General features: G+C 54.8%; 3 protein-coding genes across 3 annotated transcripts in view; 1 reads left to right on the forward strand and 2 right to left on the reverse strand.

Moving 5' to 3' along the window:
• The window catches only part of LOC130373666 (bromodomain adjacent to zinc finger domain protein 2B-like), a 33,574-nt gene extending 24,784 nt beyond the window's left edge, over window positions 1-8,790 (forward strand). Inside the window, exons 32-38 of the mRNA XM_056580286.1 lie at window positions 284-424; window positions 1,717-1,859; window positions 5,675-5,807; window positions 5,903-6,049; window positions 6,160-6,794; window positions 7,020-7,163; window positions 8,122-8,790. Coding sequence (XP_056436261.1) covers window positions 284-424; window positions 1,717-1,859; window positions 5,675-5,807; window positions 5,903-6,049; window positions 6,160-6,794; window positions 7,020-7,163; window positions 8,122-8,278 — 1,500 coding nt within the window. The 3' untranslated portion in view covers window positions 8,279-8,790. The remainder of the gene's footprint in view (window positions 1-283; window positions 425-1,716; window positions 1,860-5,674; window positions 5,808-5,902; window positions 6,050-6,159; window positions 6,795-7,019; window positions 7,164-8,121) is intronic.
• A 332-nt stretch (window positions 8,791-9,122) lies between these two features.
• On the reverse strand, window positions 9,123-12,915 carry LOC130373667 (ankyrin repeat and SOCS box protein 11-like). The gene is made up of 8 exons (XM_056580287.1): window positions 12,807-12,915; window positions 11,679-11,758; window positions 11,207-11,314; window positions 10,975-11,125; window positions 10,311-10,445; window positions 9,823-10,002; window positions 9,620-9,693; window positions 9,123-9,143 (listed from the first exon to the last, which is right to left on the reverse strand). Exons 1-8 carry the CDS (start codon window positions 12,913-12,915, stop codon window positions 9,123-9,125), a joined length of 858 nt encoding a protein of 285 aa, XP_056436262.1.
• A 2,267-nt stretch (window positions 12,916-15,182) lies between these two features.
• Window positions 15,183-17,082, reverse strand: piga (phosphatidylinositol glycan anchor biosynthesis, class A; the record flags this gene model as incomplete). Its single annotated transcript, XM_056580288.1, has 2 exons — window positions 15,183-16,693; window positions 16,864-17,082. Coding segments are annotated over 2 exons (531 nt in total), but the record flags the coding sequence as incomplete, so codon positions are not given.
• Window positions 17,083-17,117: the final 35 nt, after the last annotated feature.

Consider the following 17,117-nt stretch of genomic DNA (forward strand, 5'->3'; position numbering starts at 1 on the left):
TCTATAGACCTACACCTCTATAGACCTACACCTCTATAGACCTACACCTCTATAGAGCTACACCTCTATAGAGCTACACCTCCATAGAGCTACGCCTCTATAGAGCTACACCTCTATAGACCTACACCTCTCTATAGACCTACACCTCTATAGAGCTACACCTCTATAGAGCTACACCTCTATAGACCTACACCTCTATAGACCTACACCTCTATAGAGCTACACCTCTATAGAGCTACACCTCCATAGAGCTACGCCTCTCTATAGACCTACACCTCTATAGAGCTACACCTCTATAGACCAGGCGCTGGGCGGGGGGGAGCAGTGGTGTGTGGAGCAGCAGGCCATGGAGGTGGACCTCAGCCTGCTGCAGCAGGTGGAGCACCTGGAGAGGAAGGTGTTCTCAGGGGGCCTGCAGAGCAAGGTCAGCAGCTCTATAGAGCTACACCTCCATAGACCTACACCTCTATAGACCTACACCTTTATAGAGCTACACCTCTATAGACCTACACCTCTCTATAGACCTACACCTCTATAGAGCTACACCTCTATAGACCTACACCTCAGAGAGCTACACCTCTCTATAGATCTTCACCTCTATAAATCTACACCTCTCTATAGATATACACCTCTCTATAGATCTACACCTCTCTATAGATCTACACCTCTCTATAGATATACACCTCTCTATAGATCTACACCTCTCTATAGATCTGCACATCTTTCTATAGGGGGATTATTTGTTAATCATCACGGCGGATGCGCTCGCAGAATGATGGCAAAAAGAAAAAAAAATTGACAAGTTGCCATAGTTATCTCTGTGTGGTTAATTCGCAGTTGCAGTGTTAAAGGTTGGGTATGGAATTCGCTTTTTTGGCCATTTTTGCAAAATTCCCACAAATCCTTATCATAACCCACTTATAGCCACTGAGTTAGAAGTACTGACATGAAAATTAAACAAGTCAATCATCTGTGGAACGGGCAGGGCTCGAAAAACTCCAGCCAATGATTTCCAGAGCCACCGAGTTGCATTGGACAGTAAGTACGTCAATCAAACGGTCGTACTGCACTCCCCCTCCCCCGCTCCCCGCGCGCGACCCCTTCGTGCACGTACTCAAAGCTCGTGACCCAGAGCAAGCTTCTGTTTGTTGTTATCCTGCGGTAGCTACTGGAGCTAGCTAACTAGCAAATGACTCGCTCTTGCGCATCTGTGTTCGCTCGTGCATGATTGCGCGTCCATGTACTTGGAATGGGTGGAGTCAGAGTCAGCGTTGAAGGAGAGGGGGTAGGACCATTTGAGTTGTGTGTTTTCAAAATCTGCTGGCATTTCGCAAATCCCATACCCAACCTTTAATTTGTGATTTTGTCAGATTACATTAAACTGTATTCCAAAACGCGGTTATATGTTATAGACCCTATAGTATCTGAGGTATAAAGGCTGTGACGAATTTCAAATTATAAATTAGACCGTTGCGATTCCCATTGAAACTAATGGCGCGGTGAATATTCTTAAAAACGAGAGCTGGCAAATTGTGAAGAATGAATTAAACTGTAATCAGACAACGCGGTTATATGCTATAGACCCTAGAGTATCTGTGATATAAAGGCTAGGGCGAATTTCGAATAATAAATATGTACAATCATAGCGCTAGCTCTCTGGCTCATAGCTCAGCGGACTAAAATACCTCCGGTGTGTGTGTGTGTGTGTGTTTGTAGGGATGGCGACCCCCTGCGGTCCAGTCTGGGCGGGGGGACCTGGTCTACCACGAGCACCGAGGCGGTGTGGCGAGGAGGGCCGACAACCCGCTGGACATAGCGGTGCTACGGCTGGGGGAGCTGGAGGCCCACATAGAGAGGAGGTACTGGAGACAGAGAGAGAGAGGAGGTACTGGAGACACAGAGAGAGAGAGGAGGTACTGGAGACACAGAGAGAGGAGGTACTGGAGACACAGAGAGAGGAGGTACTGGAGACACAGAGAGAGAGGAGGTACTGGAGACACAGAGAGAGGAGGTACTGGAGACACAGAGAGAGAGAGGAGGTACTGGAGACAGAGAGAGAGAGGAGGTACTGGAGACACAGAGAGAGAGAGGAGGTACTGGAGACACAGAGAGAGGAGGTACTGGAGACAGAGAGAGAGAGGAGGTACTGGAGACACAGAGAGAGGAGGTACTGGAGACACAGAGAGAGAGGAGGTACTGGAGACACAGAGAGAGGAGGTACCAGAGACACAGAGAGAGAGGAGGTACTGGAGACACAGAGAGAGAGAGGAGGTACTGGAGACACAGAGAGAGAGAGGAGGTACTGGAGACACAGAGAGAGGAGGTACTGGAGACACAGAGAGAGGAGGTACTGGAGACACAGAGAGAGGAGGTACTGGAGACACAGAGAGAGGAGGTACTGGAGACAGAGAGAGAGAGGAGGTACTGGAGACACAGAGAGAGAGGAGGTACTGGAGACACAGAGAGAGAGGAGGTACTGGAGACACAGAGAGAGGAGGTACTGGAGACAGAGAGAGAGGAGGTACTGGAGACACAGAGAGAGAGGAGGTACTGGAGACACAGAGAGAGAGAGGAGGTACTGGAGACACAGAGAGAGAGAGGAGGTACTGGAGACACAGAGAGAGAGAGGAGGTACTGGAGACACAGAGAGAGAGAGGAGGTACTGGAGACAGAGAGAGAGAGGAGGTACTGGAGACACAGAGAGAGGAGGTACTGGAGACACAGAGAGAGAGGAGGTACTGGAGACAGAGAGAGAGAGGAGGTACTGGAGACACAGAGAGAGAGGAGGTACTGGAGACACAGAGAGAGGAGGTACTGGAGACACAGAGAGAGGAGGTACTGGAGACACAGAGAGAGAGGAGGTACTGGAGACAGAGAGAGAGAGGAGGTACTGGAGACAGAGAGAGAGAGGAGGTACTGGAGACACAGAGAGAGGAGGTACTGGAGACACAGAGAGAGGAGGTACTGGAGACACAGAGAGAGGAGGTACTGGAGACACAGAGAGAGGAGGTACCAGAGACACAGAGAGAGAGGAGGTACTGGAGACAGAGAGAGAGAGGAGGTACTGGAGACACAGAGAGAGGAGGTACTGGAGACACAGAGAGAGAGAGGAGGTACTGGAGACAGAGAGAGAGAGGAGGTACTGGAGACACAGAGAGAGAGAGGAGGTACTGGAGACACAGAGAGAGGAGGTACTGGAGACAGAGAGAGAGAGGAGGTACTGGAGACACAGAGAGAGGAGGTACTGGAGACACAGAGAGAGAGGAGGTACTGGAGACACAGAGAGAGGAGGTACCAGAGACACAGAGAGAGAGGAGGTACTGGAGACACAGAGAGAGAGGAGGTACTGGAGACAGAGAGAGAGAGGAGGTACTGGAGACACAGAGAGAGGAGGTACTGGAGACACAGAGAGAGGAGGTACTGGAGACAGAGAGAGAGAGGAGGTACTGGAGGAGAACCACTGAGAGAGAGGAGGTACTGGAGACAGAGAGAGAGAGGAGGTACTGGAGGAGAACCACTGAGAGAGAGGAGGTACTGGAGACACAGAGAGAGAAGGAGGTACTGGAGGAGAACCACTGAGAGAGAGGAGGTACTGGAGACACAGAGAGAGAGGAGGTACTGGAGACAGAGAGAGAGAGGAGGTACTGGAGACACAGAGAGAGGAGGTACTGGAGACAGAGAGAGAGAGGAGGTACTGGAGACAGAGAGAGAGAGAGGAGGTACTGGAGACACAGAGAGAGAGGAGGTACTGGAGACACAGAGAGAGAGGAGGTACTGGAGACACAGAGAGAGGAGGTACTGGAGACACAGAGAGAGAGAGGAGGTACTGGAGACACAGAGAGAGGAGGTACTGGAGACACAGAGAGAGAGAGGAGGTACTGGAGACACAGAGAGAGGAGGTACTGGAGACAGAGAGAGAGGAGGTACTGGAGACACAGAGAGAGAGAGGAGGTACTGGAGACACAGAGAGAGAGAGGAGGTACTGGAGGAGAACCACTGAGAGAGAGGAGGTACTGGAGACACAGAGAGAGAGGAGGTACTGGAGACACACAGAGAGAGGAGGTACTGGAGGAGAACCACTGAGAGAGAGGAGGTACTGGAGACACAGAGAGAGAGGAGGTACTGGAGACACACAGAGAGAGGAGGTACTGGAGACAGAGAGAGAGGAGGTACTGGAGACACAGAGAGAGAGAGGAGGTACTGGAGACACAGAGAGAGAGGAGGTACTGGAGACACAGAGAGAGAGGAGGTACTGGAGACACAGAGAGAGAGAGGAGGTACTGGAGACACAGAGAGAGAGAGGAGGTACTGGAGACAGAGAGAGAGAGGAGGTACTGGAGACACAGAGAGAGAGAGGAGGTACTGGAGACACAGAGAGAGAGAGGAGGTACTGGAGACACAGAGAGAGGAGGTACTGGAGACACAGAGAGAGAGAGGAGGTACTGGAGACACAGAGAGAGAGAGGAGGTACTGGAGACACAGAGAGAGAGAGGAGGTACTGGAGACACAGAGAGAGGAGGTACTGGAGACACAGAGAGAGAGAGGAGGTACTGGAGACACAGAGAGAGGAGGTACTGGAGGAGAACCACTGAGAGGAGGTACTGGTACCTAGCAATAATGTAATGGAGATTCCAAAGCGCTCTTCTATGGTCAGAACCAAGAGACGTCTTTATACTCCCGGACTCTACACACACTGGCGGTTTCTTTGTGATGTAAATGTGATGAGGCCCTCCGCAGTTCCAGAGGGGGGGCTGGGGGGGGGGGGGGGGGGGGGGGCTTGGGTAGAGGTGTTGCTGCGTTGTCTCGACTACAGAGACAATAACGCAGCGTTAACATGAGCAGTTCTAACCTGAGAGACGTTGAAATCCGCGAGCTGCTGACCATCATGGGAGAGAAGGTGATGCAGTCTCATTTAACAAAGACGTTGAAAGATGGTGCGATCTACGAGAAAGACCCAGAGGAACGTTCCTGACGAGGCTTTTGTCGGGATAAAAAACAAGTGGTCAGCAATATAAAGACTATGTTGGCGTTTTCCCACTGGTAAATAGTTAATCGCGTTTGTAGCCTACTCAGACATGAACTCATTCTTGCATGCGGGTGTCTTCATTCATAAAGAATTTAAAACTTTCGGGAGTATGCAATTTATTCTAAAGAGGTCTAGATCCGTGCGCTGCCCCGCCTTCTCCATTGAACCAAGAAAGCCCGGTGAAGTTGCTGGGCGTGCCAAGCCGCGAACGAACCGGCTTGGCAGTGAAGGCCTAAGGAGCGATCGCTGATAGGTCCGTCCTATGCACCGAAAAATATTTAAACAGCATCAAGCTATTCAAATCTCTATTATGCACAGATAATATAACATGTATACACAATAGCATAGTCAGTCATTGGTATTAGGTTAAACAGGGATTTGATAACGTTGATTTGAGGACCACCCACAATGGGTCTGGCCCACCCACAACTGGAGTCCTGGCCCCGTGCCAGAGCCTGCTGTCGTCCCCTGATGAACCATATTCCATCTACCATACCAATACCCCTGTATTTGTGTGTGTGTGTGTGTGTGTGTGTGTGTGTGTGTGTGTGTGTGTGTGTGTGTGTGTGTGTGTGTGTGTGTGTGTGTGTGTGTGTGTGTGTGTGTGTGTGTGTGTGTGTGTGTGTGTGTGTGCGTGCGTGCGTCCAGTGAGGAGGAGGCGGCCCCAGGCATGAGGCTGTGGGGGCGGGCCCTGGCCGAGGTGCGTAGCTCCGCCCAGCTCTCCCTCTGCGTCCAGCAGCTGCAGAAGAGCCTGACCAGGGAGGGGGCCATCATGAAGGCTGTGAGACACACACACACACACACACACACACACACACACACACCCCCCCCCCCCCTGGGCTCTGACCTGTGTAGTGTGTCTGTGTTGCGTTGCAGTGTTGCCAGCTGTGCGGCCGAGGGGACAACGAAGATCTGCTGCTGCTGTGTGACGGCTGCGACCGTGGCCTCCACACCTACTGCCTCCGCCCCCGCATCACCGCCATCCCCGAGGGGGACTGGTTCTGCCCCGCCTGCCTCCCACTGGTACTGGGCCAACAGGAGAGGGCCACCTACCACGGTCACCCATCTTAGATACATCCATTATATTATGTGTATGCTGCATCTATCTACATATTCCTGCTCCTGTGTTCCAGGGCAGCACCCTGACCCCTCAGGAGCAGAGCCCAGCTGGGAACGCTGGGGCCGGAGAGACCGGGGAGACCGGAGAGACCGGGGATACCGGGGAGACCGGAGAGACCGGAGAGACCGGAGAGACCGGGGATACCGGGGAGACCGGGGAGACCGGAGAGACCGGAGAGACCGGAGAGACCAGAGAGACCGGAGAGACCAGAGAGACCAGAGAGACCAGAGAGACCGGAAAGACCGGAGAGACCGGAGAGACCAGAGAGACCAGAGAGACCAGAGAGACCGGAGATACCGGGGTCAGCGGGCCGATCCGTCCCCGGCGGGGGGCTGCCACAGCGGGGGAGGGCTCTGAGGACGAGGCCCCCAGCCCGGCTAGCAGTAGCATCAGCAGCAGCACTAGCGTTAGCATCAGCAGCAGCGTTAGCACCAGCAGCAGCACTAGCGTTAGCACCAGCAGCAGCACTAGCGTTAGCACCAGCAGCAGCAGCTCCGTGAGGAACGACAGGAAGGAGAGCAGGAAGAGGCGGGCTGAGGAGGACGGCTCAGCAGGAAGCCAGCAGGAAAGCCCCGCCCCCTGGGGCAGGAAGGGCAGGACGGCCAATGACAACAAAGACAACGGGACCACGGACCTGTCCGCATGCAGGTAGGCCTGGGCCGCCTGGACGGTCTCTCCAGGAGACAGCTAGATACCGTCGCTCCTAGAGACTCTACTAGAGACTGTCTCTCCTAGAGACTGTCTCTCCTAGAGACCCTACTAGAGACCGTCTCTCCTAGAGACTGTCTCCCCTGGGTCCTGTCTCTCCTATGTCCCGTCTCTCCTGGTCCTGTGTGGACGGTCTCCCCCCCTCAGGGTCTCTCTGTTTCCCAGGGTGCTCCTGGGGGAGTTGGAGGCCCATCAGGATGCGTGGCCCTTCCTGCTGCCGGTGGACCAGCGGTCGGTCCCGGGCTACAGGAAGGTGATCAGGAGGCCCATGGACCTGAGCACCATCAGAGGGAGGGTCAGCTCCAACCAGTAGGTCCCACCGCCACCCCCATTAGGTCAGACCATCACCCCCATTAGGTCCCACCATCACCACCCTGTAGGTCACCTCACCACCCCCAGTAGGTCATATCATCACCCCCAGTAGGTCCCACCGCCACCCCCAGTAGGTCCCACCATCACCCCCAGTAGGTCACACCATCACCCCCAGTAGGTCCCACCATCACCCCCAGTAGGTCCCACCACCACCCCCAGTAGGTCCCACCACCACCCCCGGTAGGTCCCACCATCACCCCCAGTAGGTCACTCATCCCAGTGACCACCAGCAGCTCTCTGCTGCTGGCGGTCCCCTTGTGGCCCTCAGCCCACCTGGTCAACAGATTCCATCCTGAGGCGGTCTGAACATTAAAGCAGCGCTACCTTCATCAGACAGCCCTGCATCACAGGAGGACGTTTAATACCATTCCCTCTCTTATGTATGATGACCACAATCTGGACATGTTCTCTCTGTTCTCAGGTACCCAGACCCTGAGGCCTTCCTCTCTGACCTGGCTCTGGTTCTTGATAACTGATGTCTCTATGTTCTATGTTCTCAGGTACCCAGACCCTGAGGCCTTCCTCTCTGACCTGGCTCTGGTTCTTGATAACTGTTGCCTCTATGTTCTATGTTCTCAGGTACCCAGACCCTGAGGCCTTCCTCTCTGACCTGGCTCTGGTTCTTTATAACTGATGTCTCTATGTTCTATGTTCTCAGGTACCCAGACCCTGAGGCCTTCCTCTCTGACCTGGCTCTGGTTCTTGATAACTGATGTCTCTATGTTCTATGTTCTCAGGTACCCAGACCCTGAGGCCTTCCTCTCTGACCTGGCTCTGGTTCTTGATAACTGATGTCTCTATGTTCTATGTTCTCAGGTACCCAGACCCTGAGGCCTTCCTCTCTGACCTGGCTCTGGTTCTTGATAACTGATGTCTCTATGTTCTATGTTCTCAGGTACCCAGACCCTGAGGCCTTCCTCTCTGACCTGGCTCTGGTTCTTGATAACTGTGAGCGGTTCAATGAGGACCGCTCTGAGATCGGCCGTGCCGGACTCCGGCTGAGGAGCTTCCTGGAGCGGCGCTGGGCCCAGCTGCTGCAGCAGAGCCTGTAGAACCTCTGGAACCTCTGGAACCTTCTGGAACCTCTGGAACCCTCTGGAACCTTCTGGAACCTCTGGAACCTTCTGGAACCTCTGGAACCTTCTGGAACCTTCTGGAACCTCTGGAACCGCTGGAACCTTCTGGAACCTCTGGAACCTCTGGAACCTCCTGCTCTCCGCCGCCGGCCGGGCCGCGGCCTGCCCCCCACCGCTCCGGCCAGCGGACCCCCACGTCTCCCTGGAGATGAACCTCTAGAACCTTCTGAATGTATTTCCTGTTTGGACTATTTATATCCTCTTTTGTTGTGTAAGAAAATGGAGGTGAGGCGAACGTCACGGAAAACTACAAACAAGATGGAGGCTGAAGTTTTTTGAGCAACAAGACAATAAAAGTGTACAGCTCTCTGGTGCTCAGTGTGAATGTGAGAGAGAGAGAGAGACTGTTTCTGATACTCTGGTATATATATTAATATTGTGTATTTGCTTCCAGCAGCTTCATAAAGGATGATTCGGTGAACACAAGATACACGCTTTGCATTTTATTTTATGCCAGCGATGGTAAAATAAAAGGTAATCTTGTTGGAATTTTTTTTTCAAACATATAGAAATACACTCTGGTACGTGCTTATAAAGTGTGGAGCACATTTACTTAAACCTTGCATTGTTACGACCGGCTCAAGGTCACAACACATAGACGGACACCATACTGAGTATGATGCAAAAAAGGTGTTTATTTACAACCAGGAAGATGTACAACATAGACAAAAGCTGGGATCCTGTCAGGAAGTAGAGAGAGAGCCGGAGGGAGGATCCACTTATATAGGCTGCACCCACAGCTTCATGCAGGTGTCCGCAATCACCACTCAGGAGGCTGTAACTTAAAGAGACATGGCAGACACGTACAACGGGACAGACAAATAAAATATTGACACGTAACAGCATACAAACACAGAGTTCGGTATCTAGATTGTCTAAAGTAATATATAAATAAACACAGAGGGGCGGGGCTACTCAGGGAGGAGGAAGTCCTTCAGGCTCGGGGGGCGGGGCTACTCAGGGAGGAGGAAGTCCTTCAGGCTGGGGGGGCGGGGTCAATGGGGGAGGAGGAAGTCCTTCAGGCTGGGGGGGCGGGGTCAATGGGGGAGGAGGAAGTCCTTCAGGCTGGGGGGGCGGGGCTAGTGGGGAGGAGGAAGACCTTCAGGCTGGGGGGGCGGGGTCAATGGGGGAGGAGGAAGTCCTTCAGGCTGGGGGGCGGGGCTACTGGGTGAGGAGGAAGACCTTCAGGCTGGGGGGGCGGGGTCAATGGGGGAGGAGGAAGTCCTTCAGGCTGGGGGGGAGGGGCAGCCTGGATGCGCTGGACAGACGGCTCCGCCCCAGACGGCGACGGACGGACAGACGGCAGAACTGAGCCAGCGAGGCGGGACCTGCTCGGGAAACACAAAACATATCGTTAAAAATATCACACATAATGAAATATATATAGGACGTGGGTGAGTGTGCATGTGTGTGTGTGTCTGTGTGTGTGTCTGTGTGCGTGCGTGCGTGTGTGTGCGTACCCCTGCCCAGCGTGGTCCTCATGGCGGCGGCGGCCAGCTCCAGCGCCGTGTTCCCCTCGGCGTTCCTGGCGCTCCCGTCGGCCCCGTAGGCCATCAGCAGCTCCACCACCGGCCCCGCCCCTGCCACCACCGCCGCGTGCAGCGGGCTGCTGCCCCCCGCGGCCCCGCCCACCTCCGCTCCTGGGGAGACGTGTTATTATTAATGTTGTTATCCTCATGAATATACATGAGGCCCTGTGTGTATGTCAGTGTGACGTCACGTTGACCCACACAAACACACACGTAACAAGCACGCACTCACGAGGTCAGAGTGGAGTCAGTGAGGGGTCAGAGGTCAGCGGGGGGTCGCCGTGGGGTCAGAGGTCAGCGGGGGAACACCGTGGGGTCAGTGGACAGTGAGGGGTCAGAGGTCAGTGGGGGGTCAGAGGTCAGCGGGGGTCACCGAGGGGTCAGAGGTTGTGTGGGGTCAGCGTGCCGTAGACCCGTACCTGCGAGCAGCAGACTCTCCACGCAGGCCGTGGCCCCCCCCAGGCAGGCGGCGTACAGGGGGGTCCCACGGCCGGGCAGCGCCGCCTCCACGGCGCCCCCGGAGGCCAGGAGCAGCTCCAGACACTCCCTGTGGCCTGAGCACAACAACAACACAACGACACCGTCATAACGCCACAACACAACACAGAGTCACAACACCACAACACAGAGAGTCACAATAACACAACACAACACAGTCACAACACCACGCAACCCCGCCCCCCTCTCTGCTCCCGCCTCCCCGTTGAGGGGGCATTCACGCATTTGTGATCGACAGGCGAGATTGATTCTCCAAACCAATCAGGGAAGACCTTATAGGTGATGGTGTTGAGGTGTTCAGAAGTGACCCCGGAGCATCTGGATCTAAAGGAGCTGATACATCCCAGCTAACTGTTAGCCCAACGCTAGGCTACTGCTAACAAAGGACCTCAAAGAATAGCTCTAAATCTGAGCTACTGCACCTTTAAGTGAATGGGTCCCGCACGCACAAGCACATAAAAACACACACACACACATACACACACACACACACACACACACATACACACACACACAGACGCAGGCACACACACACACACATAACACACACACACACACACACACACATAACAAGCACCCCCTCACCTCTCCCGGCCGCCTCGTGGACCGCCCCTGCCAGCAGCTGATTGGTTGGGACGGCCGGGCCGCGGCCCAATAGCAGTCTGACGCAGGCGGCGCTGCCCCGGCGGCAGGCGTTGAGGAGGGGCGTGGCTCCGTCAGAAGACTCCGCCTCCACCTGGACGGAGACACAGAGTGAGTGTGTGTGCGCCTGTGCGTGCGTGCGTGCGTGCGTGCGTGTGTGCGTGCGTGCGGTTACCGTGGCACCGTGCTCCAGCAGCAGCCGGGTGCAGGGGGCGTGTCCGGCGAGGCAGGCCTCGTGGAGCGCCGTCACGCCGTCCAGAGACCGCAGGTCAGCGGGGAAGCCCTGGGGAGAGGACCTGTCACTCACAGCCCACAGACAGCCCTCCGGGGGACGGCCGGACCGGACCACCGGAGGGGGACCCCAGAGGGGACCCCCAGAGTGGACCGGACCACCAGAGTGGACCCCCAGAGTGGAATGGACCCCCCGAGTGGACCGGACCACCGGAGGGGACCCCCAGAGTGGTCCGGACCCCCAGAGGGGACCGGACCCCCAGAGGGGACCTCCAGAGTGGACCGGACCCCCAGAGGGGACCTCCAGAGTGGACCGGACCCCCAGAGGGGACCTCCAGGGCCTCCTCGGGGCCGGGCCCTCAGACTGGGGGTCCACCGTGCTGCCTGTGTGGCGGCGGAGGTTGCCGGTTCCCTACCTGGGTCAGCAGGGTCCTGAGGCTCAGCGGCCGCCCCTGGAACGCCGCGTCGTGCAGCGGGCTCCGGTCCGACCCGGACTCTGAGGGGACGAAGGGACGGGGACAGAGTCACACACCGACTGGACCAGCTCCAGCTCCCCAGGGGTTCAGGAGGCTCAGGGAGGCCCCAGAGGGGTCTGGAGCCCACAAAGGATCTGCACTAAACACCTCCAAACTACACTAAACAAACTACACACTACACTAAACAAACTACACACTACACTAAACAAACTACACACTACACTAAACAAACTACACACTACACTAAACACCTCCAAACTACACTAAACAAACTAAACAAACTACACACTACACTAAACACCTCCAAACTACACTAAACAAACTACACACTACACTAAACAAACCACACACTACACTAAACAAACCACACACTACACTAAACACCTCCAAACTACACTAAACAAACTACACACTACACTAAACACCTCAAAACTACACTAAACAAACTACACACTACACTAAACAAACTACACACTAAACAAACTACACACTACACTAAACAAACTACACACTACACCTCCAAACTACACCAAACAAACTATGCACAACACTAAACAAACTACACTAAACAAACTACACACTACACTAAACAAACTACACACTACACTAGACCAACTACACACTACACTAAACAAACCCCAAACTACACTAAACAAACTACACACTACACCCCACACTACACTAGACCAACTACACACTACACTAAACAAACTACACTACACTACACAAACTACACTAGACAAACTACACAAAACAACCTCCACACTACATTAGACAAACTACACACTACACTAAACAAACCCCACTACACTAAACAAACCCCACACTACACTAAACAAACTACGCACTAGACCAACTACACACTACACTAAACAAACCCCACACTACACTAGACCAACTACACACTACACTAGACAAACTACACACAACACTAAACAAACTGGACTACACTAAACAAACCCCACACTACAGTAAACACAAAGAGACTAATGGAGGTTCACTCAAAGACATGCAGGCTGTGTTGCCAGCTCACCTTCTCTATAAACTCTGACCTTAGCGTGACCTTACCAGCCATGAGGGCATTGCAGGAGAGACCCCCGTAGACCCGGAGGGAGCGCTGGACCCCGACCTGGGGGGGCCCGACCTGGGGGGCCAGGAGGACTTCTGTGTCAGCCATGTTGACGGAGAGCGTATGTGTCCAGGTGTGTGTATCCAGGTGTTTCTCTCCAGGTGTGTTTCTGTCCAGGTGTGTGTGGGGCAGAGACCCTTGTTGCCCCTCTTATCAAAATCCCCCCCCCCTGCCACGCCCACACCTCATGTGCATAACAAAGCAACAGGGGCGCTTTCTCCCCCCTCCCAACTCTCCTCTTCCAGTCCGGCTAGAAGCCGCTAACCCCAAACACCAGAGGATACTGGTTCAAAACCACCAACCTCAAGGTTCTAGTCAGAGTACACTTATAGACCACTTACTAACTCCTAGTGACCCAGCTGTAGGTAGAGACCTCTTACTAACTCCTAGTAACCCAGCTGTAGGTAGAGACCTCTTACTAACTCCTAGTGACCCAGCTGTAGGTAGAGACCTCTTACTAACTCCTAGTAACCCAGCTGTAGGTAGAGACCTCTTACTAACTCCTAGTGACCCAGCTGTAGGTAGAGACCTCTTACTAACTCCTAGTGACCCAGCTGTAGGTAGAGACCTCTTACTAACTCCTAGTGACCCAGCTGTAGGTAGAGACCTCTTACTAACTCCTAGTGACCCAGCTGGAGGTAGAGACCTCTTACTAACTCCTAGTGACCCAGCTGTAGGTAGAGGCCTCTTACTAACTCCTAGTGACCCAGCTGTAGGTAGAGACCTCTTACTAACTCCTAGTGACCCAGCTGTAGGTAGAGACCTCTTACTAACTCCTAGTGACCCAGCTGTAGGTAGAGACCTCTTACTAACTCCTAGTAACCCAGCTGGAGGTAGAGACCTCTTACTAACTCCTAGTGACCCAGCTGTAGGTAGAGGCCTCTTACTAACTCCTAGTGACCCAGCTGTAGGTAGAGACCTTACTAACTCCTAGTGACCCAGCTGTAGGTAGAGACCTCTTACTAACTCCTAGTGACCCAGCTGTAGGTAGACCTCTTACTAACTCCTAGTGACCCAGCTGTAGGTAGAGACCTCTTACTAACTCCTAGTGACCCAGCTGTAGGTAGAGACCTCTTACTAACTCCTAGTGACCCAGCTGTAGGTAGAGACCTTACTAACTCCTAGTGACCCAGCTGGAGGTAGAGGCCTCTTACTAACTCCTAGTGACCCAGCTGTAGGTAGAGACCTTACTAACTCCTAGTGACCCAGCTGTAGGTAGAGACCTCTTACTAACTCCTAGTGACCCAGCTGTAGGTAGAGACCTCTTACTAACTCCTAGTGACCCAGCTGTAGGTAGAGACCTCTTACTAACTCCTAGTGACCCAGCTGTAGGTAGACCTCTTACTAACTAACCCAGCTGTAGGTAGAGACCTCTTACTAACTCCTAGTGACCCAGCTGTAGGTAGAGACCTCTTACTAACTCCTAGTGACCCAGCTGTAGGTAGAGACCTCTTACTAACTCCTAGTAACCCAGCTGTAGGTAGAGGCCTCTTACTAACTCCTAGTGACCCAGCTGTAGGTAGAGGCCTCTTACTAACTCCTAGTGACCCAGCTGTAGGTAGAGGCCTCTTACTAACTCCTAGTGACCCAGCTGTAGGTAGAGACCTCTTACTAACTCCTAGTGACCCAGCTGTAGGTAGAGACCTCTTACTAACTCCTAGTAACCCAGCTGTAGGTAGAGGCCTCTTACTAACTCCTAGTGACCCAGCTGTAGGTAGAGGCCTCTTACTAACTCCTAGTGACCCAGCTGTAGGTAGAGACCTCTTACTAACTCCTAGTGACCCAGCTGGAGGTAGAGACCTCTTACTAACTCCTAGTGACCCAGCTGGAGGTAGACCTCTTACTAACTCCTAGTAACCCAGCTGTAGGTAGAGACCTTACTAACTCCTAGTGACCCAGCTGGAGGTAGAGACCTCTTACTAACTCCTAGTGACCCAGCTGGAGGTAGAGACCTCTTACTAACTCCTAGTGACCCAGCTGGAGGTAGAGACCTTACTAACTCCTAGTGAACCAGCTGGAGGTAGAGACCTCTCCCCCTGCTGTGAGGCCAGTCTCTTGGGTCCAGGAGGTGCACCAGACCTGAGGTTCAGTTTCGCTGAAGGCGTGTATTCAGGACCGTCTGCATTCCACTCTTTGTCTCTGAGACGCTGCCTTGCTAAAGGGCTGTAGGGCGGGGTCACGCCTACACACAACCCGTCTCCTAAGACCCACTGATGGAAGCATTGGGCTCCTTGAACAAAGACACGCAGATTAAACCTGTTACTTCAGATCACCGTCAAGTATTCAAGAACAAACCAAACTGAAGATGTTGGTAGGAAATGTTATTTATAGAAATATACTTTCACTGTGCCAAAAGCATTTACAAAAATACATCCTGATTAGCATTCTAATCTGTTCCTCCGCCCCAGAGCGCTGAGTCAAGGGGCCCTGATTAGCATGTGTGTGCCCGGGGGCCGTCGATCGTTAGCGTGCAAATCAAACATCAGCGTCCTTAGAAGGCAGTCAGACCCTCTCGGAGCGGAGGCCAGAGATCACCGGCCGCTGGTCACAGCGCCCCAACATCTGGCCAGTCTGTAGGGGTTAAACATCTGGCCAGTCTCTAGTGGTTAAACATCTGGCCAGTCTGTAGGGGTTAAACATCTGGCCAGTCTGTAGGGGTTAAACATCTGGCCAGTCTGTAGGGGTTAAACATCTGGCCAGTCTGTAGGGGTTAAACATCTGGCCAGTCTGTAGGGGTTAAACATCTTGGTGCAGATAAGTCCAACGCTGCCAGACCCTAAAGGCCTGTGGCCCTGGAGGGGCCCCCTGGAGACTTGGAGACCCCCCCCCCCCCCCGAGACCGGAGGGCCCCCTCTGGGAGGACCTTGTGTGTCCCTCCATAGAAACAATCCAGTGTTCATGAAGACGACCGAAGTCCCTCTGCTGTAGGGGCCCCATCAGACCAGGGGTCCTACTGCTGTAGGGGCCCCATCAGACCAGGGGTCCCTCTGCTGTAGGGGCTCCATCAGACCAGGGGTCCTACTGCTGTAGGGGCCCCATCAGACCAGGGGTCCCTCTGCTGTAGGGGCCCCATCAGACCAGGGGTCCCTCTGCTGTAGGGGCCCCATCAGACCAGGGGTCCCTCTGCTGTAGGGGCCCCATCAGACCAGGGGTCCCTCTGCTGTAGGGGCTCCATCAGACCAGGGGTCCTACTGCTGTAGGGGCCCCATCAGACCAGGGGTCCCTCTGCTGTAGGGGCCCCATCAGACCAGGGGTCCCTCTGCTGTAGGGGCCCCATCAGACCAGGGGTCCCTCTGCTGTAGGGGCCCCATCAGACCAGGGGTCCCTCTGCTGTAGGGGCCCCATCAGACCAGGGGTCCCTCTGCTGTAGGGGCTCCATCAGACCAGGGGTCCCTCTGCTGTAGGGGCCCCATCAGACCAGGGGTCCCTCTGCTGTAGGGGCCCCATCAGACCAGGGGTCCCTCTGCTGTAGGGGCCCCATCAGACCAGGGGTCCCTCTGCTGTAGGGGCCCCATCAGACCAGGGGTCCCTCTGCTGTAGGGGCTCCATCAGACCAGGGGTCCCTCTGCGGTTGGGACCCCTCTCCAGCCTCCTCTGCTGGCGGGTCCCGTTGCGGGGGCCCCCACAGCGCCCGGGGCCCGCTGGCGTCCAGGGCGCGGTCCATGCCCTGGTCCGGGACCAGCCAGCGCAGCAGCAGCAGGAACAGGAAGTTGAGGACGGCGACGAAGGCGAAGATGGAGCCGGCCACGCCCCCGCAGTGGTCCCGGAGGCGGAGCAACCGGCCGGCCAGCGGGAGGACCTCCTCCACACACACCCGGTCATACACCTGCACGCACACGAACACGCAGACACACACACACACACACAGGAGGAGGTCAGAGGTCAGGAGGAGGTCAGAGGTCAAGAGGAGGTCAGAGGTCAGGATGAGGTCAGGAGGAGGTCAGAGGTCAGGATGAGGTCAGGAGGAGGTCAGAGGTCAGGAGGAGGTGGCCCCACCTTCTCGGTGCGCTCCGCCACGTCCCTCCAGGTGTAGAGGCTCCTCACGCGGGCGTGCACGGCGGCGGGCGAGGCCACGGCGCCGCGCCGCAGCCGGCCAATCACGGCCTCCAGCCCGTCGCTCAGCGAGCGCACGGTGGGGTCACACAGCAGGATGAGGTCATCAGGGAGCACCTCGGGGATCCCCCCCACACGGGTACTCACCACCTTGGGGGGGCAACAACAGAGGACGAGGAGGGGGGGGGGGGGGGGGG

This window comes from Gadus chalcogrammus, chromosome 20, assembly GCF_026213295.1.
Source record: "Gadus chalcogrammus isolate NIFS_2021 chromosome 20, NIFS_Gcha_1.0, whole genome shotgun sequence".
NCBI lineage: Eukaryota > Metazoa > Chordata > Actinopteri > Gadiformes > Gadidae > Gadus > Gadus chalcogrammus.